The sequence below is a fragment of the Stegostoma tigrinum genome, chromosome 6, assembly GCF_030684315.1.
Source record: "Stegostoma tigrinum isolate sSteTig4 chromosome 6, sSteTig4.hap1, whole genome shotgun sequence".
In the NCBI taxonomy this organism is placed as follows: Eukaryota; Metazoa; Chordata; class Chondrichthyes; order Orectolobiformes; family Stegostomatidae; genus Stegostoma; species Stegostoma tigrinum.
The window spans coordinates 88,983,755-89,010,864 of NC_081359.1; the positions used below are offsets into that span (position 1 = coordinate 88,983,755).

Here is a 27,110-nt window from a genome sequence, read left to right on the forward strand (position 1 = left end):
TTTACGGGGGTAAAAATGGAATATCTCCTGAAATCAGGCGCAGGCAATTGTTCTACGCCTGTACAAATAATGCAGGCAGTACACAAACCAACTGTAATAGTGGTCTGCAGCCGAGTCCTTAATGCACTATTGTATTGCAGCACACCTCAGTACAGGGCCGAAGTTCATGTGAGGTTAGCACAATTAAAGCTAGTCTCCACTCTTAAAGGCATGGTACATTCTGGCTAAAGCAAGGGCTCACAAGATATAGAGGCCAGAAAGAGCTTTGAAAAATCGCACAACGGACAGATAACACACTCTTGTTCTCACACACTACTGGAGGCTTTGGTGCATGGTGTGTCAAAAGGAGGGACACACTATTTCGTTCAGGGGACCAGGGAACATACCAGACTACAACAACAAAGTATAAGGGGAGCAGGTTACCATCGAAGGACCTGGGTGTAGAACCACAATAATGTTAAAAGACTGATCAAGGTCAGTGAATGCATCTTTAAGTGCCATATCCTAGCAATTGCAGAGTCGCCTCACACAATTTTCCATCAGCCACTTTACTCGACCAGTGTACCAACTATCTCGATCCACATCTCATGTCTACAATCAGGGCAGCAGCACAGAAGCAGTGAGGATAGGGATGGCTGCATGTTCTGACCTTGACAGAGGACCATGTGCTGGAAATCATTGCTGTGGTCAGTGGCAGCATGTAAATCACTGAGGACAATAGCATGTTCCTATGTAATCCAGTTTCTCATATTCTCTTATTTATATTGTAAATATTCCCTAACAAGCTCCAGATGGTGTAACTGTAAACCACTTGCTTTTGCAGCATTCTCACAACCCTAGCTTTACCTTCATGCCTTCAGATATTCAAGATCTGCTACATAGCCAGGCAGTGGGGTCGAAGTCTTAAGCCTTTGAGGAGCAAGAGACTGGAGAGAGAAGGACTGGATTTCACAGCTGCCAGTAGATACTAACACAAGTGCAGATCTTAGAAAGGAGCTTAGAGGTCCAACCTAGATGTGGTGAATCACTAGACACAAGGAGTTTGCACTCAGAATAGGCAAAGAAGATTGTGCTCTCTGAAGGACAGTTCACTGACAGCTTCTGCTACAAAAAACACAAAACTTGATTTTGCATGGAGCCTCTCTTTCCAGTGTGGATCTTGTGGTCAGTTGCCTAGGAGAACTTCAAAAATCAACCACGATGCAAAATTTGATGACTGATGTTTCAGCTTCTGCTACAGCAGAAATGGAGGCTACCAAATACCCCAGTAATATTGGAAGCTCAAACTGATGCCTCAAAATATCAGCTTGCCGTAATTATGGTTCTGAAACTGGTATACAAAAGGGCTTCACGGCAGTCCAGCAGTCTGGCATATTTTTCTGACGGGGAAGGCCTGTTCTAGGAAAGTAGCAATGGCTTCATCGAGTTCGAAGCCGCTATTCTCTATCAGCAGCATTCATGCTTCTCGATTACCACCAGTGTCCTTCGTTTCATACTATGCTCATGGTGATGCTCAGCAGCCAGCCCAGAATGCTGCTGCCCCTGACAGGGTGAGGACAGGATGCAATCCATAGCAGGGTCTTCTAAGTCCAGAAATGTTCCAGGACATCCTGAAAAGCTGGCTTGTCTCTCCTATCGTAGGTCAACAGTTGTCCACCAGCTGTACTGCAGCCCCTCTGCATAGCAACCAGACTAGGAAAACATCCACAAGTCAAACAGTAAACAATTACACAAGGTTACTTGAGTATTGAACAGAATATTGATATTTTAATTGGATAAAGTTATTATGGACTAGTTGTTTAGTGATGATTCATCACAGAGATATAATAAGGTGTGCGGATTGTTATCCAATGGGGATTTGGGTTGGGTTCATGGGAAAGGTGCATCAACGATGCCCTTACAGACAGTCCATCTGGAACAAGTATGTGTGGGCTTCCTCTTCACTTGTTCCTCTTCCCAACATGCTGATCAAAGCCCTAATGACAAGGCCTGTTGTTCTTATGATGGCCAAGTTGTGGAGGATGCCATGGGCCAACACAAATCAGCTCATGCCCTCTGATAAGTACTGGAAAGCTCCTCTACAGCTGTTGAGGTGACTGAATCATTGCTTCAGCAGCTTAATCATCTGCTGAATTTTTAAGATATAAAAATGTTTAAGTTCTCAGCAGGGTAGATGCGAAGAGGATATGAATGCTTATTGCGGTTAAGAATCAGAACTGCAACCTCAAATTAAGTGGTTTACCATTTAAAACGAATATAAGGAGAAACTTCTTCAATCATAGGTGTGGGAATTTTTGGAATCTTCCAATCCAGAGAACTGTAGACGTTCAGTCATTGAGTCCACCAAGCTGAGACAGATAGATATCTGGGTATAAAGGGAATCAAGAAATAATTAATGGCCACTCAATTCATACAGGATTAGGATGGGCAAAAAATATTGGCCTTGTCAGAGACAGTCACACCCATCTAACAAAAAAAATGAAAAAATGAGAAAGGCAAAGCTGAGATTGAAGATTAACTATGATATAAGAGAATGTCAGAGCAGGCTCTGAAGGAGAAGCTGTGTGCTCTAGCTTCTATTTATGTTCTTTATGATAGAATTGCTCTTTTATATGGTGAGTGAATCTGTGCTTTTAGATTTAAGTTTTAGAGACAAACTTGAACTAAAACAGAAAGTGAGCTGAATGGGGAACAGAATGTTAAACAGAACAGGGTTACATCAGAAGGCAAATGCCCCTCCCAGTTTCTACGGAGCAAAAACAAACAAATTTAAAAATCAAAACTTCTGGCAGTTGGACACATGCAGCTGAGTTGTGCAGGTTCTGCAGATATTTCTGACAAAGACCATGTCGAGGTCTCAGGTTGGTTGTACGCTGCAGTCAGCTGGGAAACAAATCAGCTCCTCGAAGGAGGAGAGCTGAAAGTTCTTGTGAGGAACACAGAGTTTGGAGAATGTTGTGACCGAGTATCATCATCAAAATCTAAATGGACTACTGAAACAAATCAGGAGATCAGTCTTACTTGTATCACCATTGTATGTGCAATTTATTGTTTATATTTGATAATTTGCCTGTTATTCCTGTTTAATTCAGGTTTATTCTGAATGGTAGTTTATAAAACAGGTAGTCTTGGATGACCTTTGTACAGTGAAAACATTCCTGGTTTGAACAAAATAATTTCTTGCTCCATTGTATGAGTAAATCATTGACATTTCATTTATTTAAGACTTGATGAGCTCTACCGAGATCATAACACCATGAATGCTGGTTAGATAGTCAGATTGCACTGGGGAGTCAGTAGATAAGTGTACAGCAGCAATTCTCTGGTTGAATATAATGGCTGAAATACGTTGGAATGTGGAGGAACAAAATGAACACATCAGACCGCTTCCAAAATCGCAGGCATTCACCAGCATGGGGTGCAGAGTGTGGTTCGATAAAAATGGCAAATTTCCTTGACGTTCTGTAGCTACAAATCCACATTTATATAATGTTGTGGAGGTGCCAATGTTGGACAGAGGTGGGCAAAGTCAGAAATCACACGACAACAGGTTACAGTTCAATAGGCTTATTTGAAAACACAAGCTTTCAGTCTTACTCCTTCAAGTGTTAGTGAGAGAGGTAGAATCAGCCACAGAATTTATAAGTAAAAGAGCAAAGGGTCACATCACTGTTGAGGAGGCACTAAACAAACATTAAGATGCTGTTAAATCTTTAATCAATTAGAAGGTTTTAATTGATTAATATGTATACGTAAACCCCCAAATTCCACTGAAGTCATGGTCCTGAGAGAACTAAAGGTTTTATAAGTGTAAAGAGGAGGAGACATTTTAGGTAAGACAATACATGCTTTGTGTGAGGCCTGGTTTAGAATCTGTGTTTTGGTGTGGAGTCAAATAGTTTTTATTTCTAAAGTAGGAACTTATAAACTGCAGATTGACTGACTGTCCATAAATAGTATGCTTTCTGAAAATAGAATGTATTTGCAAAAACAAATCACCTCAGATTCATATGTGTGCGCATGCATGCATGCATGTAGGGGGCAGAGAGAGAGAGAGAGAGAGAGTGTATCAGTGTCTGCACGTGAGCACTTGCAATTTAACTGATTAAAGATTTAACAGAATCTTAGTTTTGTTTTGTACGTCCTCAGCAGTGGGGTAACCCCTTGAACTTTTACTTATAAATTCTGTGTCTGATACTAGCTCTCTAAAACCTGAAGAAAGATTAAGACTCCGAAAGCTTGTGCTTTCAGATAAACCTGTTGGACTATAACCTGGTGTTGTGTGATTTCTGACAGTTATGTATTTAATGGCACCCTGCACCATGAGAGGGTCCACTATCTTAGCAAAGCTGCTTGTCTGCTGATCCTGCTTCTCTCATTTGGTCCTCTCTCCTGTTAGCTTTCTGCTGCAGGAATGGACAGCTAAATGGGGGATGTTACAAAATGGGAGATGTTACAACCTGCTCCAACTTGAAAAACCCTGACACCAAAATTGAAGGCCACGACAAACAGTAGTCCAGTTCTTGCATTATCCCGAAATTGCAGGTTTCAATCCAACAGTGGCAGAGATCTCGGAGTACTTCCTTTGTGGCTCACACATGTGGATTACACTCTTTCTGGTTTAGGTGGAGATTAAAGTACCTCTTGAAGGCCCGAGTTTGAAGACGGTCTATTGCTGATAATCCTTCTCCCTCTTAACTGACTTATCTTCTGATTTGCTGCATCTGCACTATTTCCTTCCCATGCTGCAGCCCAGGAACTCTACTGGGAGCAAGTTGCACACTCAGCCACTGTAGTCACAAGCAATGCTTTCCACATGGACCATACCACTCCCTGCAGACTTTACTAACTAATCACCTCCTCAAAATATCCTGTACTTCCAAAGAAACAAAATGGAGCTAGGAGAAAATATTTGGTAACCAACCTGTAAGGTAACAATGAGTTATTTAAATAGTGCTCATCAGAGGTGAGGGTTCCTTCATGCAGCTGAATACATGTCCATCTGCAAGCTTTTAAGAGGTGTTAACTAGAACAATGAACTCAAAAAATGTTAGCACTGACGTGAAACCAGTTAGATACTGACAGATGCCATGATCTATTTACACTGCACACTGCTGGCACCTTCATCAAGACGGTGCTCAGTGCTGTCAACTACTGAAATGTCATTCACTACTCCAAAGCTACGGGTGCTAGAGAGCCCATTTTACATCGAAAAATTCATTCTAATATTTAGCATCATTTTGTTTCAATGGCACAAGGAATGTCCAAAAGGTTTCTGATTTTCAAATTACATTCATTTTTTAAGTTTTTACAGCAAGCCACATGGGTTAATAAATGAGGATTCTGCAGCTTCCACGTATTAAGATGTGTTTGGGCAAAATGTTCCATTTAAACAGCTGCAATGTCTGGTATTTCATAAACAAAAAGGTAATGAAAACCTGACTTCTGGGAGAGCAGTTCCTTCATCAATCATCAAGATTTTCAACTTTGTTGGAGCCTAAAACTTCTCTTTATGGTGATTTTGTAAGTGCTTTCTTGCAGCTTGGCTCAGCAATTACTTTACTGTCAGGATCCCTGGCAAGTTGTGCATCATGAATCATAATATTGCTGAAGCCAGTTACTGAGATATAAAATGCACTAGAATGTCTCTTTTACAATTGCATCTATGCAGTAAAGATACTCTATTTAATCACAGTTTAAGAGCTATTTCAGAAGACAAGGAACATTTTAAAAATAGTAGAGGGCAGCATAATGATGTATTACATCAATGTGAATTAGCACCAACTATAAGGAGGATTAGCAACACTTAAAATTCAGTAGACAATTATATTTTATGCAACCACTTTGACCATTTTCACAGAGAATTGTGAAAGAAAGAAGTGCAGATACAATCATTGTCATTGCCTGCACTCTCAACGTTGAACCTTCGGGGCTTGCTCTATTTGACATTGTCATGGCCAGGAAAGGAATAGTAGAATGGCTCTCTCCCTTTTCAACTCACAGTTCACCAATTAGTCAGTTACAGAATGTGATTACAATAAAAGCAAAATAGTGTGGAGCCTGAAAATCTGAAACAAACATACAGAATGCTGAGTGATAATGGGAACTGCAGATGCTGGAGAATCCGAGATAATAAAACGTGAGGCTGGATGAACACAGCAGGCCAAGCAGCAACTCAGGAGCACAAAAGCTGACGTTTCGGGCCTAGACCCTTCATCAGAGAGGGGGATGGGCCTCCTGCAGTGCCACAATGATGCCACCCGAAGGTTGCAGGAACAGCAACTCATATTCCGCTTGGGAACCCTGCAGCCTAATGGTATCAATGTGGACTTCACCAGCTTCAAAATCTCCCCTTCCCCCACCGCATCACTAAACCAGCCCAGTTCGTCCCCTCCCCCCACTGCACCACACAACCAGCCCAGCTCTTCCCCTCCACCCACTGCATCCCAAAACGAGTCCAACCTGTCGCTGCCTCCCTAACCTGTTCTTCCTCTCACCCATCCCTTCCTCCCACCCCAAGCCGCACCCCCAGCTACCTACTAACCTCATCCCACCTCATTGACCTGTCCGTCTTCCCTGGACTGACCTATCCCCTCCCTACCTCCCCACCTATACTCTCTCCACCTATCTTCTTTTCTCTCCATCTTCGGTCTGCCTCCCCCTCTCTCCCTATTTATTCCAGAACCCTCACCCCATCCCCCTCTCTGATGAAGGGTCTAGGCCCGAAACGTCAGCTTTTGTGCTCCTGAGATGCTGCTTGGCCTGCTGTGTTCATCCAGCCTCACATTTTATTATACAGAATGCTGACTCTTATTCCAAGTTCATCATTTACAGCCATTAGTCATTGGATCCCTTTCCTCAGCAAGGGTCCATTGTCCAAAGTGTTTGGATTTAACAACTTATTTTAAAATTGTTCACGGACTGTGGGTGTTGCTAGTGAGGACTGCATTTACTGCCCATCCCAAGCTGTCACCAAAGAGGTGGTGATGAGCTGCTTCATCACATTCACCTGAATAAATAGATTATGCCTGGCTGTCTAGTTCAGAGAGTGGGCCATTCACACTTGTTTAAATTGATCATTCTGATGGTCTACCTTCAGACAGTAAAACTTCTGTCTGATAGCTTTGTAACTTGCAACATGAAGTTATGCAAACATTTGGGCCATTTTAAGAACTCATTAGATTATTTAAGAACATCATTGTCAGTCCTTTCTCAAAAATAAACATCTTCTAGTTTTAGCCCACTCAATAAATAAAGCCAATTTTCAACACAGAGCATGGTCTCGTAAAAGTACACAATAGTAATAAATCTGAATTCATTTAAACTGCAGATGCCTTTCCGGAATACTTACATTCGAGACAATATGAGCACCTAACATGGCATTTAGCAAAATAGTTGCTGACGTAGAGCAGTTAATTTTGCATAGATGCAACGTGCCCTCAGTTTTGTTTTAGGCCTACACTACAGCAATGTTTTAGGAATGAGAACGAATACAAGCACTTTACAAATCTGTGTAATGAGTTTTTCTCTTTCAGAAGGCGTTGTCCTGAGACCTTTCTGATAGTTAATATAAATGGTAAATAATAGTAGTGTAGTTATTATTACAGCAGCATGGTGCTCAATTATTAGCACAGCTGTGTCACTGCGCCAGGGACCCAGGTACGATTCCAGCCTGAGGTGACTATATGGAGTTTGAACATTCTCCCTTTGTGAGCGTGGGGTTCTGCTGGTACTCCAGTTTCCTTCACTGTCCAATGACGTGCAGGTTACGTGGATTGGCCGTGCTAAAATGCCCACAGTGTCCAGGGATGCGGAGGCTAGGTGGACTGCTTATGGGTGATGGGGATAGGGTAGGAGGCAGGGTTTGGGTGGGATGCTCTTTTGAGGTGGGTTGCACACTCAATGGGCCAAAGGGCCTCTTTCTGCACTGTAGGGATTATATGATTCTATAATGGAGGGTGCACTCTGTGTGTCTGGATGTTTTGTATTGGACACGTAGTAAGATACTTCTAAACAAACAATTTAAAAGAACTACGACGAAACTTGGAACTTCACTGAAGCATTGACAGACATAAGCCAAATAACTGGCCGGCAAACAAATTGTTTATTATCAACCAAGATGTCTGAAGCAAAATGATTTATAGGTTTGAGTCCAATAAATGTGTCATTATAATTGCCAATTCCATTGTCATATTATAGTAGCCGTAACAAATTTAGAGTTCACAAATGAAACAAGTAAAAGCATAAGGTGAGTTCACAAAACCTTTTCAAATTGTCCAGAGCTACTGCAATTTCTATTTACACTCACCATGAATACTCAGGCATGAACTATGATCATTTAGCTCAGGTGCCTGAAAAATATTGTATTGTAGAATCACGTATATTGTGGCTTCAATAAAGGGAAACATTCTTATCTAATACAGATGTTTATAAAACATAGAACATAGAACATAGAACATAGAACAGTACAGCACAGAACAGGCCCTTCAGCCCAGGATGTTGTGCCGACCATTGATCCTCATGTATGCACCCTCAAATTTCTGTGACCATATACATGTCCAGCAGTCTCTTAAATGACCCCAATGACCTTGCTTCCACAACTGCTGCTGGCAACGCATTCCATGCTCCCACAACTCTCTGCGTAAAGAACCTGCCTCTGACATCCCCTCTATACTTTCCTCCAAACAGCTTAAAACTATGACCCCTCGTGCTAGCCATTTCTGCCCTGGGAAATAGTCTCTGGCTATCAACTCTATCTATGCCTCTCATTATCTTGTATACCTCAATTAGGTCCCCTCTCCTCCTCCTTTTCTCCAATGAAAAGGGACCGAGCTCAGTCAACCTCTCTTCATAAGATAAGCCCTCCAGTCCAGGCAGCATCCTGGTAAACCTCCTCTGAACCCTCTCCAAAGCATCCACATCTTTCCTATAATAGGGCGCCCAGAACTGGACGCAGTATTCCAAGTGCGGTCTAACCAAAGTTTTATAGAGCTGCAACAAGATCTCACGACTCTTAAACTCAATCCCCCTGTTAATGAAAGCCAAAACACCATATGCTTTCTTAACAACCCTGTCCACCTGGGTGGCCATTTTAAGGGATCTATGTATCTGCACACCAAGATCCCTCTGTTCCTCCACGCTGCCAAGAATCCTATCCTTAATCCTGTACTCAGCTTTCAAATTCGACCTTCCAAAATGCATCACCTCGCATTTATCCAGGTTGAACTCCATCTGCCACCTCTCAGCCCATCTCTGCATCCTGTCAATGTCCCGCTGCAGCCTACAACAGCCCTCTACACTGTCAACGACACCTCCGACCTTTGTGTCGTCTGCAAACTTGCTGACCCATCCTTCAATCCCCTCGTCCAAGTCATTAATAAAAATTACAAACAGAATAAAAATTACAAAACAGTTTAATAAAATTTATATGAGAACATTACGTATCATAAACAGGCCTATGCCAGCAGCTAGTTTCCAGCTAGTCTTTTTCTAAAATTATTAAATGTAAGATTACAACTTTGTCTGCTAAACATTGTTTTCTAAATTATTTTCATTGATTGATGATGTTCTACTTGAGAAGGTCACATTATAGACCAGACTAAACCTCCATGAAATATATTAAGACGACAGCCTAGATCCTAACTTTTTCTTATTTTAAAAGGTAAATGTGAGGCATTGCATTCCAGATGCAATTCGATTGGGAAAACTATTCAACTTTAAGCAAAACTCACTATTTCTACACTATGATTAATATACAGACAAAATAGACATAAAAGAACTGGCTTAACTGTAACTCGAAAAAACACAAATTATATACATTAACTACTACTAAATAACTGTTCCAATATAGTAACACCCCATAAACACACCGTTGGCAAAGGAAATTCAGTAAAACAGATGGTCTCACATGCAATTCTAGCAGCAGGAAGAGAAACCAAGATTTTAGCTGTAACAGACAGAAGAATAACAGTGCCCACACCCAGCTTCAAGGCCCCAGCAACTGCTACTGAAGGCTAAAACTTAAAAAAAACTCCTGGTTCTGTTGGAGCTTAACCTCACCCATTAAGGCTGCTTCTATTGTTCCAAATTAAACAAAAACACAAGGCCTCACAAGCTGTTTATTGGATTTGAGCGGACTGCTCGGTATCCGTCTTAACCTTTCTTCTGAGGGCAAAAAACAGGACAAAATACACCACTTAAAGGCACTGTATCATCACAGTTGACTAAACCATCTTACAAAGTCTAGGGATCTTGTGGTCCAGGTTTAAGCCCCAGCAATCCCCAAGGTGTGTAATAACGTTTGTAATGCCCTCTAGTGTAGGCCATTGCACCCTTTGAGCCTGATCTACCATTCAATATGATCAACTCAGTACCCTGTTTCTGTTTTCTCCCCATACCCTTTTATCCCTTCATCTCCAGAGGCTATATATATCTCTTTCTTGAAAACTTTCAATGCTTTGGCCTCAACCACTTTCTGTGGCAGAGAATTACATAGGCTTACCACTCTCTGAGTGAAGAAATTTTTCCTTCTCTCAGTCCAAAATAGTAGTGGTTTGAACAGAAAGGGAGGCAAGTGCTGCCTTAAGATTTTGTTGTTTTTGTGTCCCACAATGGCCCCTATCCATAAATGTAAAAACAAGCACTATCACAAACAATGAAACAGTCTCTACTACAGCAAGTGGTGTTTTTCTGCTTTCAACCTATAGTTAAAAATGGAGAGACTGTAGGAGGTAAATGCATGGCCTTTCAAGGTGTGAAAGCCTATCTGTAGGCAGTCAACTGTGTTAGGACGAGGGGAGACAGAGGCAGGGGTTGGCTCTCAGCAACACTAGGTTCTGCCCTGCAATTATGTGCAGATAAACATCTGCCTTTCAGGCCTACTGTATATGAATCTTTTCAATTTTCCTGCTACCTGTAGACAACAGGACATTACTGCTAACCTTCATTCTTCCTACAGTGACCTTAAAATGGAGAGCTTAAAGGTGTGTTTCCAACATTTTGTTGGAAAAAAACTGTATATCAATCTACCACAAATACAATCTGAGCTTTCCTTTTATGCCTAGAAGTTCTTCACTTAGCAAATAATTGGGCCAACACTTCAGGTGCAAAGGTTGCCACAGGCATTAATGACAGCAGAGAGTTGCCTACACCCACTCCATTCGAGGTCCAAATCTCAATCCTCATTAAAACTGACCCTTTTGTCAGAATCTACTGTACATTTCTCAGCTCTTACGTGCTGTAAAAATTAACTTTACTGAGCCAAACTTAATAACAACATTTTTACATAAATTACACAATGACATGCAAAACAGGAGTACAAATAGACCATTGCCCCTAAAACCTCCTGGCCATTTAATTACAGCATTGGGTACGTGTTTGTGTTTCAAATTCCACATTCCCATCTCTCCCACCTCCACCCCCCCCCACCCCAGCAATCCTGGATTCCCTTACCTAACAAGAATCTATCCACCTCTGTCTTAAAACTACTCAATGACCTTGCCTCCACAGTCTTGTGAGGCAGACATTTTGAAAATTATCCAACCCTTAAGGAAATAAATATCACCACCGATGGCATGATGGCTCAGTGGTTAGCACTGTTACTTATTTCATTATTGCAAACTCATTTTAGTTTGCTTACCTGGGACACCTGGCACCAACTTCAAAAACTGCCAGGTGCAATTCATTGACTGCTTTAACTGATAGCTCTGGGCAGGGAAACGGATAAGGAAGTTTCAACATGATGGGTACTTGGCTGTATGTTAAATTCTACAAATCATGCAAACATGTCAAGAAGCCAGCTCCAAGCAGTTATTTCTGAAGTTAACTCCAACTGACTGCACATAATCCCCTCAGAAAAAGTGAGCTCTTAATTTCAATGCAATGATGGATTTAGTTGAATGCTATTAACACAGGTTTTGCAATTCAGTAGTGGGTCTACAAGTTTCGAAGGCACCTAAAATTTGCTGGAGAACACAAGACAATGCATGTGATGTAGCCATTTGGTGATTTTCTAAGATTAAACAACTGTCAGCATGAAATCTGGGAGCACAGCACCACCATCCTTCAACAGGCTGTGTGGCCAATCTCTAGCTGCATCTATTTTTCATTTGTGGATTTATACTCCTACCACCAATGTATAGAATTTCCCCACTGACCATTATGGTTCCCAGCAGTGCATTCAGGGCAGCATCAGTAAAATAAGACGAATTTTAAATGAGTGAACCACTGTTCCCTCCATTTTGTTTTGAGCGTGTCAACTCTTTAATTGAGTTTCCATGTAAAATGTTTGCGTAGCCATGCAGTAATTAATACACCAACTTGCGCAGGGGATTTTCTAGTTATTATGCAGATCTGTGGCTTACAGCTAACTCGAGTTCAGATGTTATTCTAATTTCCTTCTTTTGTGGTCCCAGTTCCAAAGTCCATCAAATTGCATGCCTGAAGTTACATTACCTTGTGGTTGCCATCAGACTCTCACACCAGTTGGTCAGAGAACCCAAAAAAGGGTTTGGTAATACAGTGGTCACATTAAAACACCACTGACAAGCATGTTGGACTGGCATCAGGGTTTTCCACAGGCTGCCAAAATCTCCCCTCCTGCCCCACTACATGGTGAAACTCAAATGCAGCCTGAAGTCTCTGACAATAACAGATGGATTCAGCATATCACGACATTCCCCTCTTCTAGGCGGTCTCAGAATTACTGGCAAAGTCAAAACCCCAAGTTGTGGCATCCTTTAAAGTGAGATCAGAATGTGGGAACTGGATTTTTACAGTGAGTTTGTGTGCTGCTGAAGGCTAACCAATTAGAATGTTAGTAACAAGGTGCCTTACAGGTACTTTTGTGGAACAATGTGAACTATTGTTTTTAAGAGAATGCCAAATTTAGAACTGTGGATGACAATTTCTCCTACAATTTAATTCCTCAGACTGTCATTGTGTAGGCTGAACATAACCTGAAATGCTCTTTCCTAGGCATCTATATATTTTGGATCGATGGCCTTCTATTGATATGAAGACTTTAGGCTAAATTTTGACTATGGGCCAGATTTGAGACTTAGAAACCTATCGGTTATAAAGTGTCCTAGCTACAAGCTCAATCGAGTAAATTAAACTTGGGAATAGTCAGCTCCCAGCTGCTCCAGAGCAAGTAGCTAACCTAGTGAATTCTAACTGTCCACATACCCAGCTTCCTCTGAGTGGGTACAGATGAAGTCATCCCCATTGTGTAACCTTGGCAGTCAACTGCTTACAGCTGTTGATTGCAGCAACACAATTTGAGCAATGTTTTAAAAAATAAATTCAATACTGGGAAGAAAAATCCAGTTTACTACAAAGGTATCAATATCCCTGTAATGATTCAAGCATACGTAACTGCCTTGATTCATTCCCCCCACCCCCCCCACCAAATATACTTTGTGGATTGGAAACAAACATTGCTGTATATTAAAAATTCTCAATATTGCAACACTTTGTGATCAGTGGAACTCACGTACTCACAACTTGTTTAGTGAAGTCTGCACATCTTATTGCAACATAAATCTGCTACAGTGTTATAATATGTGAGCTCAATGATTAATTTGAGCATTTTGTTTTGTTATTACTCTATTTTTTATGCTGTTTACCTGTTGTCAGTAATGATGGCCCAACAGCAATGAGAATTCAAATCCTCAGGAACTGTCTGGCCTCCCCAATTATCTTCATAAATCAATACTAAAGGTGAACTATTGATCAGACAAAGTGATGTTGTGAGCTGATAACTGTAATGAAGAAACCCTTCAGCATATCAATCAACTGTGCAGTTAATACAGTAAATCCCTAAATATTAACAAATTCTTTTTAATTGTGAATATGTAAAGTCTGCACAATTTTATGCCAAAGTATGCGCACCAAGCAATTACTGTACAATCCCCATTCACACACAGTCACCTGCATGTTCTAAGAGCTTGCCTGCATATGTTTTATTGACAGAGCCAAAGTACAACAGGAGGACATGCGAACCTCAATTTTCCAATAAATCTGCCAACACTTCATAAAAGCTTCATGGTAGACTAATTATTAAAGTTAGATCACATGGGATTCTGGATGAGCTTGTCAATTGGATACATAATTGGCTTAACAGCAGGGGACAGAGAGTGATGGTGAAAGGTTGCTTTTCGGATTGGAGGCCTGTGACTAGCAGTATTCCACAAGGATCAGTTCTGGGTCCTTTTTTGTTTGATATTTTATATAAAAATGATTTGGATGAGAATATAGAAGGCATGGTTAATAATTTTGTGGATGACACCAAAATTGGTGGCACTGTAGACAGTGAGGAAGGTTTTCTAAGATTACAAAGGGATCTTTATCAAATGGGTCATTGGGCTCAAAAATGGCAGATGAAATTCAATCTGGATAAATGCGAGGTATTGCATTTTGGTACAACAAGCAAGGTAAGGCTTATACAATTAATGGTAGGGCCGTGGGGAGTGTTGTTTAACAGAGGGAACGGGGGTGGGGGCGGGATGCAGGTACATAATTCTTTAAAGTTTGCGTCACATATGGGCAGGGTGGTTAAAAAGACATTTGGAATGCTTGCCTTCATTGTTCATTCCTTCGAGTATAGGACTGGGGACTTTATGTTGGGGTTGTGCAAGACACTGGTGAGGCTTCTTCTGCAATACTGTGTCCAGTTCCGGTAGCCCAGTTATAGGCAGGATCTTATTGAGCTGGAGAGGGTTCGGAAGAGATTTCGCAGGATGTTGCCAGGTATGGAAGGTTTGAGATTTAAGAAAAGGCTGGAGCGTAGGAGGTTGAGGGGTGACCCGATAGAAGTTTATAAGATAATGAGCGGCATAAATAGAGTTGATGGTAATTGTCTTTTCCCCAAGATGGGGATTTCAAGACTAGGGGGCACAGTTTTAAGGTGAGAGGAGAGAGATTTTAAAAATACATAAGTGGCAATTTTTTTTTTACACAGAGGGTGGTTTGTATGTTGAATGAACTTCCTGGGCAAATGGTTGTTGTGGGTACAATGACCACATTTAAAAAACATTTGGATGAATATGTGAATAGGAAAAGTTTGGAGGGATATGTGGGACTAGTTTAGTTTGGGATTATATTCGGCATGGGTTGATTGGGCTGAAGGGTCTGTTTCCATGCTGTATAACTCATCTGACTCTATAACTGAACAATGGAGATGAGTGTTACCGCCTCCATAGCAAAACATCCCAACTTAATTATACAAGATACATAGTTTACAGAAGCCATACAAATCAATTGTTTTATGCTCTTGTGATACATATTAACACTCTTTACCTGATTCTTGGAGATATCGATAAACCAGGAAGTTTACTTCGTCACTAGTTATGCTCATCTTAGCCCCACCTCAAATTATGAGGTCTACCAGCACTGAAGTCTATGCCCTGTTGGATAAGCACAAAAACAAAACGCTACTTTAATTATTTCTCAAAAGGTGGGATGACAATTAACTCAATTGGTTGTAAAGTAAAACATGTTCAAACAATTATATGGACTTATGTTCATTCTTTACCCAAAGACCTTTGAATATCATAGAACATCAAAAAAAATTGTTTTGCTTTGGAAAGTAAAGAGGCCATCATAAACACTGGGGCAGATTTTCAAGTTCCTGTATACATGCTTGCAATTGATCACCCAGAGGCAGTAAATAAAGAAAATTTGTATTGATAGTTTACAAACAAATGGCCTGAGAGAACATTAATAGTCAACAACTCGTATGTGGAACAGCAGTTGTTTATAGGACAGGCTGATTGGGCTGGTAACATCTTTTCCCTGAAAGTTACTGGTGACCTAGTTATGTTTTACAGGTAATCTAGAGGACTCAAAGTTCACCTTCCTGTTGCTAACCCTCTGGTGATCAGATTTACTGAATTCAACTCGACAGTTTACCATGGTGAAATCTGAATGCTGGTCGTTTGGGTTGTTGATTTAGTATCATAATGAAGATTAAGTCATAAATTACAAAAAAACAGAAAATATCCATTGGCTTCATCAAATCCATGTCTGTTTGTTCTGTCTAGGAGTTCTCCCATCACCATCCCTTCATCCTCACCTTCAAACTGTTCAGGTATCTTATGTGTTGTTACATAATTCTTGTATCTTTGAAAATCTTTTTCATTTGAAAAACTAAGGATCAAGTCAGTAATATTTCCACTTGAAATTCATGACGATTATGGGCAGCAGTAACCTATAGATGATACAGTGAATTCTTCAATGCAAACTCGGTCACATATTAAAGAACACGTATATGCCATAAATGTTATTCCTGCACTGTGAATATAAGCAGTTAAGATTAAAAAATTTTCAGCTGTACAATGCCATCTTTAAACCTTGCTTGCATTACAACTAGGAAGTCACTTCTTAATTACTCCAGAGAAAAATTCACAAAAATTTCCAAATCTCTCCTGTCAACTACAATTATTGAAAACTATACTAACTCTTACCTTTTCCAACATAATTTTGTTTACAATTTTTCCAAGGAGGAACTATTACATTGTGTCAGTTTATAGCCATTCACATAATTATGAAAAAATGTAAGTCTGTCTCAGTGCAAGGATACACCATTTTCGGGCTTGCAGCACTGAAATCTGATTACTGGACTTGATGTACAGTATTTCCACATTGTAAACATTATTTCAACATGCTTTAATACTCTTAAAATAAAACTCACACTAGAAGAATGTTTGTAGCTTCTCGGTTACATAAACATAACAAAGCAAGTCCCTCTGGTCCATCATTCAAATAAATCATGGCTAATCTGTGCTTCACCTTCATTTACAGTCTACCTCTCCATAATCCAGTTATATTTTTATTGTCCATCTATAACTGAATTAAATGGCTGCTGTGAGGCCATTTTAGATACAGAGGGTTGGCATCACATATAGGACAGTGCAGGCAAGACTGGAAGATTTAGTTCCCTAAAGGAAGAACATTAGTGAATAAAGATAACAGTGTGGAGCAGGAGTAACACAGCAGGTCAGGTAGCATTAGAGGAGCAGAAAAGTTGACGTTTTGGGTCGAGACCCTTCTTCAGAAATGGTGTGGGGGAAAGGAGCTGGGAAACAAATAGTGGGAGGAGGGTGAGGCTGGGGAACGGTAGGTGGGATGGTAATATAAGGATGCAGATAGGGATTGGTGGGGCGGATAGGTGGGAGAGAAGATGGACAGGTTGTGTCAGGTCAAGGAGGCTGGAGGAAGGAGGGGTGGGATTGGGGAAGGTAGGTGTGGTGGTGATAGGTAAATGCAGGCAGAGAGTAATGGGGGTTGGTCAGCAGGAAGGTTGTGTCAGGTCAAGGAGGCAAGGATAGAGAAATTTTAAAACTGGTGAATTCTATGTTAAGGCCATCAGGCTGTAGGGTCCCAAGGTGGAATATGATGTGTTACTACTCCAGTTTGCATGTGGCATCATTGTGGCACTGGAGGCAGTCCAGGATGGACATATCACAAAGGGAGGAGGAGGAGGGGCAGTTAAAATGGTTGGTGACTGGAAGGTGTTGTTGATTATCGCATACAGGTCACAGGTGCTCCACAAAATGGTCCCAGAGTCCGCGCGTGGTCTCACCAACGTGGAGGAGGCCACGTCGGGAGCAATGGATATAGTAGACTGGGTTGGAGGACATACAGGTGAACCCCTGTTGGATATGGAAAGTTTGCTTTGGGCTGTGAATGGAGATTTGGGGTGTGGGTGTGCATGTGCAGGAGCAGGTGTAACACTTCCTGTGTTATCAGGGAAAGGTGCCAGATATGGTGGGGTTAGTGGGGAGTGAGCAACAGATGAGGGAATCCCGGAGTGAGCAGTCCCTATGAAAGGCAGATAGGGGTGGGGAGGGAAAATATCTCTTTGGTCGTGCATTGTGGGTGGTGGAGAATGGTATGCTGGATATGGAGGTTGGTCAGGTGGTATGTGAGGACCAGGGGGATTCTGTCTTTGTTTTTGTAGAGGGGAGGGGTTTTGAGGGTAGAAGTGCAGGAAATGCAAGCCGTGCAGTTGAGGGAATTTTTGATCACCGGATAGGTGAAGTTGCGGTCCTTGAAATAGAGGACATCTGGCACAGTCAAGGAAGGGAAAAGACTTCTGGTTTAAAGTGCCTTTATTTCAACACATGAGACCCAACTGGAAAGGCAGATGAGCTCAGAGCATGGATCTGGTCTGGGGACTGGGATATTGTAGCCATGACAGAAATATGGCTGAGAGAAGGGCAGGACTGGCAGCTCAATGTTCCAGGATACAGAAGCTCCAGGTGTGACAGAAGTCAAGCGAGGAGGGGGGGAGTTGCCCTTTTGGTAAGGGAGGTCACAACAACAGTGCTTAGAGAGGATATTCTTAATGGGTCATCAAATGATGCCATATGGTTAGAAATGAGAAACAAGAAGGGGTTGGTCACTCTGCTGAGACTGTATTATAGACCCCCAAATAGCCAGTGGGTACAAGAGGAGCTGTGTAGAGAGATTACAGATACCTGTAGGAATAACAGAGTAGTATTGGTTGGAGATTTTAATTTCCCCTGTATTGACTGGACCACCCAGACGACAAAAGGCCCAGATGGGATGGAATTTGTCAAATGTGTCCAAGAAAGTTTCTTAAATCAATATGTAGAGGGCCCGACACGAGCGGGTGTAACACTGGATCTCCTCTTTTGAAGCGAGGCTGGGCAAGTGACTGAAGCGTCAGTTGGAGAGCACTTTGGGCCCAGTGACCATAACTCTCTCAGTTTTAACATAGTTATGGAAAAAGATAGGACAAGTCCATGGGTTAAGGTGCTAAACTGGAGCAGGGCCAATTTTAGGCAGGATCTTGCAAGGTCGACTGGGCGAGTCTGTTTGAAGGGAAAGGAACGTCTGGCTTTTGAAAATGTGACTGTACTTACTGAAGAGAGAATCATGGATGCTATAGAAATAAGGGAACCAAGTGGGGATGTTTAGGACCGCATATATATTACCAGAGAGGAGGTGTCGGCAGCCTTAAAGCACATTAAGGTGGATAAATCCCCTGGGCCTGATCCAGTCCATCCTGGGACATTGTGGGTGGCTAGGGAAGAAGTTACAGAGTGCCTTGCAGACATTTTTGCTTCATTTCTAGCCACTGGTGAAGTTCCAAAAGATTGGAGGGTGGCTAAAGATGTTCTGTTGTTTAAGAAAAGTAACAAAGACAAGCCAGGGAATTACAGACCAGTGAGCCTGACATCAGTGGTAGGCACATTATTGGAGAGGATACTGAGGGACAGGATCAACCAGCACTTCAATAGTCAAGGTCTGATTAGGATAGTCAGCATGGATTTGTGTGCGGGAAGTCATGTCTGACAAAATCTTTAAGTTTTTCGAAGTGGTAACCGAGAGGATTGATGTGGGTGGGGTAGATGTTGTTGAGATAGACTTTAGTAAGGCCTTTGACAAGGTCCCTCTGACACCTCCGCCATCTGCAATCTGACCCCACCATCACAGACATTTTTCCCCTACCCACCCTTATCTGCTTTCCGAAGGGACCACTCTCTCCCTGGCTCCCTTGTCCGCTCCACACTACCCTCCAGCCCCACGACACCCAGCACTTTTCCCTGCAACCACAGCAAGTGCTACACCTGCCCCTACACCTCCCCCCTCACTCCCATCCCAGGCCCTAAGAAGACTTTCCACATCAAGCAGATGCTCACCTGCACATCTGCTAATGTAGTATCCAGTATCCACTGTTCCCACTGTGGCTTCCTCTACATCGGGGAAACCAAGCGGAGGCTTGTGGACTGCTCTGCAGAACACGTATGTTTGGTTCGCTCTAAAAAACTGTACCTCCCAGTCGCGAACCATTTCAACTCCCCCTCCCATTCCTCAGACGACATGTCCATCCTGGGCCTCCTGCACTTCCATAATGATGGCACCCACAGGTTGCAGGAACAGCACCTCATATTTCACTTGGGAACCCTGCAGCCCAATGGCATCAATGTGGACTTCACACGCTTCAAAATCTCCCCTCCCCCTACCACATCCCAAAACCAGCCCAGCTTGTTCCCGCCTCCGTAATCTATCCTTCCTCCCACCTATCCCCTCCTCCCACCTCAAGCCCCACCCCCATTTCCTTCCTACTAAACTCATCCCGCCCCTTTGACCTGTCCGTCCTCCCTGGACTGACCTATCCCCTCCCTAATTCCCCACCTACACTCACCTTTACTGGCTTTAGCCCCACCTCTTTGACCTGTCTGTCTCCTCTCCACCTATCTTCTCCTCTATCCATCTTCTATCTGCCTCCCTCTCACTCCCTAATTTATTCAGGAACCCCTTCCCCTCCCCCATTTCTGAAGGCGGGTCAGGCCTGAATCGTCAGTTTTCCTGCTCGGCCTGCTGTTTTTTTTCATCCAGCTCTACACCTTGTAGTCTCAGATACTCCAGCATCTGCAGTTCCTACTATCTCTGGGGCATAGGTTTAAGGTGAGAGGGGAAAGGTTTAAGAAGGACCTGAGGGGCAACTTCTTCAGGCAGACAGTGGTGTATATATGGAATGGGCTGCCAGAGAAAGTCATTGAGGCAGGTACAATAGCAACATTTAAAAAGTATTTGGATCGGTAGATGGATGGGAAGGTTTTTAGAGGGATATGGACCAAATGTAGGCAATTGGAGCTAATAGACACCATGGTCAGCATGGAGCAGTTTGGGCCGAAGGCTCTGTTTCATGCTGTACTACTCTATGGCTCTATGACCAAATTTACAGCGTGTTAAAATCAGGGTGTAAGAGTAACCTTGCTTGGGCTGAAAGGAGAGTCTTTAGTGAAAGAAACCCTCACTGTGAAAGACAGTTCCAATATTGCAAATTATCAGGCTCAAAGAAAAGAACAAAACTAATCCCTTGGGAGATAATAATCACTCCAGATTAATTCCAGGAAAATGGAATGCCTTTGTAATGTATATCTGTGAAGTGAGATGCTTTGGTTGGACTAAGTGTAAGAAGGGTGTTTCTATTCTGTCGTTTGACAGTGTTTAATTAATAGCTTTGATTACTCTGAACTTTTTCAAACATAAAATTGTGATGTATCATTCTTGCAGCCTGACTGGAAGCTTGAAATTCTTTAAAAATGTTATTGATCTCTGTGGACATCAGGACAATGATTGTATTCAAAGTGCTGAAAATATTAACTTTAATGTGCTGGAAAAATTGTGCATTGATCACCTACCCTGAAATAAATGAAAGCTGAAGGATTAAAAATCAAAAACTTGAAAAACATTTAAGTTGACTCATTATTCCGCAGCTGAAGCAAATGTCACACAGGCCTGCTGCTGGGGTGCATAAATGGCCTCTAACAGTCATAATCAATTTGGTGTTTTTTGTTTTGGTACTGGTCCTAAATACTTGGCATACCTTACTATTTTAAATGAAATGAAAGATTATTGAAACCTCAAACCAATGGAGTGCACAAGCCCTTTTTACAGCAGTCTAGTTTTCCAATTGTGCACTTGCCAGGCCACAATTTCTCCTCATTCATTGTAATGAACAAAAATAAAAATCACAAGAGGCAATCATAACCAGCTTAAAAAATGTATGGCCAATAGCTGCATTTTTACAAAGACTAACTTGACCTATTGTTTTTAGTGTACACAGTGGACAGAATTGTGTACCTTTGGTGTACAGGTTACAGTCCCATAAAATGCTCCCAGTCAGATACAATAGGCCTGTAATGATCTTTGGCAGTCCTACATTATGTCCTGAAATTTACAGATTCTTGGAAGGGAAAAAAACATACTTACCAAAATGCTCACTAGAGAAAAAAACAAGCCATTGTAACAATGTAGTTAATGTAATAACCCTCACTCCCAACAACTTATACCTGGTTTTAGTTCCCAACATAAAGGAAAATAAATCTCATTGCACAGGTTTGAAACGTGAATCTTTAGTCAATTGATAGTTGCAAACACTGTCCATAACCTGGGTCTTCCTACTTGGTTGAAATTAACCAGGTCAAAGTTTTTTGTTATCATTACCAAATAACAGTCCAAGTCTAAACAGAGTATTGGGCTAAGAATTCCACGCAAGAAATATGTGTAAAAATTTGAGGTGATAGTTGATATGTGATATCGTACACTGAGCTATTCATCCCCATTTGAAACGGACAGAATTCTGCCTGCTTTAATAGCACTGCTTACATTTACACTCATATTAATGCTGCCAGAAGTTTTAATTTTACTGTACGATATCACCTGCTGCGTAAACATACACAGATAAAACAAATTAAAAGTTATTCTCTTCACGTATATACATTTCTTCCAGTCAGCAAGTGATTAAGAACAAAGAACATTACAGCACAGGAACAGGGCCTTCGGCCCTCCATATAAATCTGTCGCCTATTTTCTAAGGATCTGTATCCCTCTGCTCCCTGCCCATTCATGTAACTGGTGCGGCCGCACTTGGAGCATTGCGTTCAGTGCTGGTCACTGCAGTATAAGAAGGATGTGGAATCTTTGGAAAGGGTGCAGAGGAGATTTACTAGGATGTTGCCTGGTATGGAGTCTTACGAGGTCTTACAAAGGAAAGGCTGAGGGACTTGAGGCTGTTTTCATTCGAGAGATGAAGGTTGAGAGGTGACTTAATTGAGACATATAAAATAATCAGAGGGTTAGATAGAGTGGATAGGGAGAGCCTTTTTCCTAGGATGGTGACGGCGAGCACGAGGGGGCACAGCTTTAAATTGAGGGGTGAAAGATAAAGGACAGATGTCAGAGGTAGTTTCTTTACTCAGAGAGTAGTAAGGGAATGGAACGCTTTGCCTGAAACAGTAGTAGATTCCCCAACTTTAGGTACATTTAAGTCGTCATTGGATAAGCATATGGACGTACATGGAATAGTGTAGGTTAGATGAGCTTGAGATCGGTGTGACAGGTCGGCACAACATCGAGGGCCGAAGGGCCTGTACTGTGCTGTAATGTTCTATGTTCTATACAGCTGCAGCATAGCCTAGTTTTTAAACTCCATCCCTCTAGCAATGGCAGACAAAATTCCATTTGCCTTTTTAATTACCTGCTGCACCTGCAATCCCACCTTCAGCGATTCATGCACAAGGACACCCAAGTCCCTCTGCATTTTTTTTTACCATTTAAAACATTTTGCTATTACTCCTACAGAAATGGATGACCCCACACTTATCAACATTGTACTCCATCCACCAGACCCACTCCATCCACCAGACCTCACTCAGACTATCTATAGCCCTCTGCAGACTTGCAGCGTTTTCTGCACACTTTGCTCTACCACTTGTCTTACTGTCATCTGCAAATGTTGACACACCACACTATTCCCTGCTCCAAATCATGCATGGAAATTGTAAACAATTGCGGTCCCAACACTGATCACTGGGGCACACCACTAGCCACAGACCGCCAACCAGAAAAACACCCATTTACCCCACTCTTTGCTTTCTACTTCATTACCTGTAACACCGCACAACTTTAAATATGGCACTTTATTACCCATCAATCACTGGGCCAAGATCCTAGAACTGCCTTTCCAAAAGTACCAAGGGTGTTCCTATTTCTCAAGAACCACTACAGTCCAAGAAGCATCTTCTTGAGAACAGTTCATGATGGATGATAAGTGTTAGCCTAGCCAACAACACAAATATCCTATCAATGAAAAGAGGGGACAACGTTATTTTCATGAAGGGCAGAACAGAACACTTCTAGTTCCGCAAAAGTGATTGCTACACTTGACTTTTGAAGTTACGTCTGTATCAGTGGGCTTTATTACAGTGTTAAAAGTGTGTGGTTTATACACAGGCAATCCCTGGTTGCAAATGGATTTTGTTTGAGTCTGTCCGCAAGTCGATATGAAGGCAAATCAGAACACAATGCAGGACAAAATAAAATAACTTCGCAAATTCAACAAAATGTCCATATGTTGCTTCTTTAAAATTACATTCCTTTGTGGGATGGTGTTGGTCAGAATGGCTGTTCGTAAATCAGGGATCCCCTGCGGTAGGTTGTTGTAATGGAGTCCTGTCTGTACAAGCACATGGCTGACTTTAGGATCTTGATTTCTTAGTTTTCTAGACTTCTAAGGTTATAAAGAAAATGAACTGAATAAATGAATGGTGTATTTAGAGCCATTTTAAAATTAATTATATAACAAAAGGAGCTGATAAAATATTAAAGACACCATTCTGAGGAACTAACACACATGCAGTTCCCTAATGTTTTCTAAGATTACATTACTAATAAATAAACATGCACTTTATATTGAGCACAAAAACTACTTTCTAATGGCATAAATAGCTACTAGAAAGATAAAGAAACAGCAATACAAAGTTTTTGAATGTGGTATACTTCATTAATACTAAATGTTGTAATTTTCCTTCTCACCAATAAGGTGTTAGTTTTTGGGAAATGCTTAAAATTTCAAGGCAACAAATACTGGTTTATTTTGGTGCAAAATGATTTGTCTGCAATGCTCGTGAGGGGAGAAATAATACATTAGCATGATACTTTGTTATGATCACTCAACTCTCATTGATTTCTAGTCTGTCAAGCAAATGTTGACAAAAACAACATACAATGCTATTCTTAGCACTTGTAAGAATCTTTGCATTGAACTTGGTTCGCTTTCTCACGCTTTATGTTGTCAGCTCTGTTTCTTCAAAAGAAACTAGATTATAGACTGTTGCCGAAATGCACCCTTGTCATCAATGCACATTTGAAGTGGAAGAATTTCTCTGATTAGATGAATAAGGTCCTAGGTAAAGAATTCATAAAGTTGAATTATCTCTTAATTTAGTCAATTTTACCCCATACTATTTAATTTTTAAATAAAAGTTCTTTCTCATTTAATCCTTGCACAATGTGACTTCCACACTGACAGTACTGAGATAGACATTTTCAAGCTCAAAGAAGATATTTTATACTAGCAAGGATCCATTAAGCTTTACAATTAGATTTTTGCAAAGTCCGAAGTGTAGTACAGTAAGTTCCTGCAATCAACACTTTAACTGCTCAAAAAGCAAAAAGACTGAAGTGATGATAACATGATAGCATGGTTTGTCATTCTTTCTCCCCGCCAAATATTTAAGATGAATAATTTGTCAGTTGTTATTTGTCCTGCACTTTTGAAGAACATTGCAAAAGTCACACCTCAAATAGTGCAAAGAGAGATGAACAAACTAAGTAACACGGTTTTCACGTTATAGTGCATGTCATCTTACAGACAGATTTTACTGCAGTTTCAATTCATTGGTAATTTTACACAGTTTTGTTTTAAAGAACTGCTATAATCTGACCCATACTAGGTTAACTTCCAATATGTTGTGCAAAAATCTTAAACAAAATCCCAGCGACATGACGTGATAATGCTTTGTTTTCTACTTCTTAAGTATATGCTCGAGTATTTGGAGTCATTCTTTTTCTCTTGTTATTCTGTAATTCACTCTCTCTTTCACATTCCTTTTCAACTCTTTCTGTCTTCTACCTCAGCAACTATTTCGCTCATGCGCATTCTCTCCAACCATCTCACTTTCTTCTCCGTTTGATCTCTGTTTTTCCCGTACCCAACCCCTCATTCATTTCACATTTTTAATTCACTCTCATTCTGTTTCAATTTGGCTTGCTTCACTTCTCTAAAGCACTTCTTTTCCTCCTCTCCATTATGTTAAATTTTGGCACTATGGCAGACTACTAATAGATCTCTATTTTCTGGATCAATTTATCCTGATTATGTATCACCATTATTCAGATTTGGATGGGTAAATAGAGTAGAACATTGCATGTAATATTTAAAGAGATCAACACAGTTAAACGGGGGGTGGCAAGATAGGAGGCAAAAATTCTTAAAAGTTTTTGAAAAGTTTCAAAATGCATTACAAAAACTGAAATTCGGAAATATTACCTTTGGCCATTGCTTTTTAATCTCCCTTTTATGGCCATCTGGGCAATAAATTGCTGTTAATACTCCAGTTAAATAGATCACTAGTCTCAAACAGAAAGCCTTGTAATGCTAGTTATTAGTGATAAAATTATAATGGTAAAATGGGCCTTGCATACTATTTTGATAAAAAAAATGCGCTCATGGTTTCTAGCAAACATAGAAATTTAATTTGGACTGTCTGTGCCTGACCACACTACATTTTGTAAGTGACTTTTCACATGTACAGTAGAAATAATTATGGAACAGAAATGGAGACCATGAAATTTCTTAAATAATGCGGTGGAACTCCTGTCGACCAATCTGCCCCGGTCATAAACACATAAGTTGTGGAATGACCTCATTCCAGATTCTCCTGAGTTTCCACCTAGTTGGATGCCAGCAATTTTGGAACAGCATGAGTAAACAAATGGGGTTAAAACTTTAATTCCTGGTGTCAATCTCACCACTGGGAAGAAATATCGCTAGGAACCCATAAATGCTAGACAGAGAAAAATAGGAATTTAGTTCAAGACGGTCAATTAAGTGATGGATGAACCAATAGCCATGAAAGTATTGACAACCCCACAGAAACGTCTGGCAAAAGCACCAATGATAATATCAGAAAATGCTTTCTTAGGCTGCAAGCATTTAGGACCTGGAATGCACTTTCTGAGAACATAATTGAGCTGGTTTCAAAGAGGAATTGGATAAGCACCTGAAGTGAAGAGGGGAAGTTATACTAGCTGAACAGCTCTTCCATAGACATAATGGATATGCATGTCAAATAGCCTCCTGCTGCTCTACAATTATTCTACTCCATTCAAATCTAATTATTTTATTGTCAAGTGACCGTGAATTCCACCTCTGCTGAGCTACAGTCCTGTAGTCCTGGCCCTTGAGTTAGCCTATATCTTGCACTGGATATTGAAGGGGTGGGGGCAGAATTTCTTGACCTCAGGTTGTTGTTCCCTTTTGAAATGTCTCACTTTCTAAATCAAAAAGCAGTCCAAACTTATCAGGCCACAAAGTTTACCCCTTCCCCAGCTTGCTGAACTTGTTGGATTAGATTGGGCTTCACCATTTTTGTTTAGATTCTTAAGGAGCTGGATGGGTAAGTGACCTTACTGTTTAGTGGAAAACGCAAACTAAAACTGCCACGGCAACCTCTGTAAGACATGTCAGATCTTCAACAGACACACTACCATCACACATGGAAACACCACCC

At 41.2% G+C, this 27,110-nt stretch overlaps 1 protein-coding gene across 8 annotated transcripts in view; it reads right to left on the minus strand.

Annotated features, from left to right (window-relative positions):
- LOC125453489 (F-box-like/WD repeat-containing protein TBL1X) overlaps window positions 1-27,110 on the minus strand; it is a 362,600-nt gene that overhangs the window by 84,713 nt on the left and 250,777 nt on the right. For 6 of the 8 annotated variants that reach the window (XM_048533168.2, XM_048533165.2, XM_048533166.2 and 3 more), the window contains one exon: window positions 15,298-15,404. The exons of 1 other annotated variant lie outside the window; for it this stretch is intronic. In XM_048533168.2, the coding sequence (XP_048389125.1) occupies window positions 15,298-15,355 (58 nt within the window). In that variant the 5' untranslated portion in view covers window positions 15,356-15,404. Of the gene's footprint in view, window positions 1-2,242; window positions 2,366-15,297; window positions 15,405-27,110 lie in introns of all 8 variants that reach the window. One more of the 8 variants, XM_059646754.1, reaches the window with a different exon arrangement.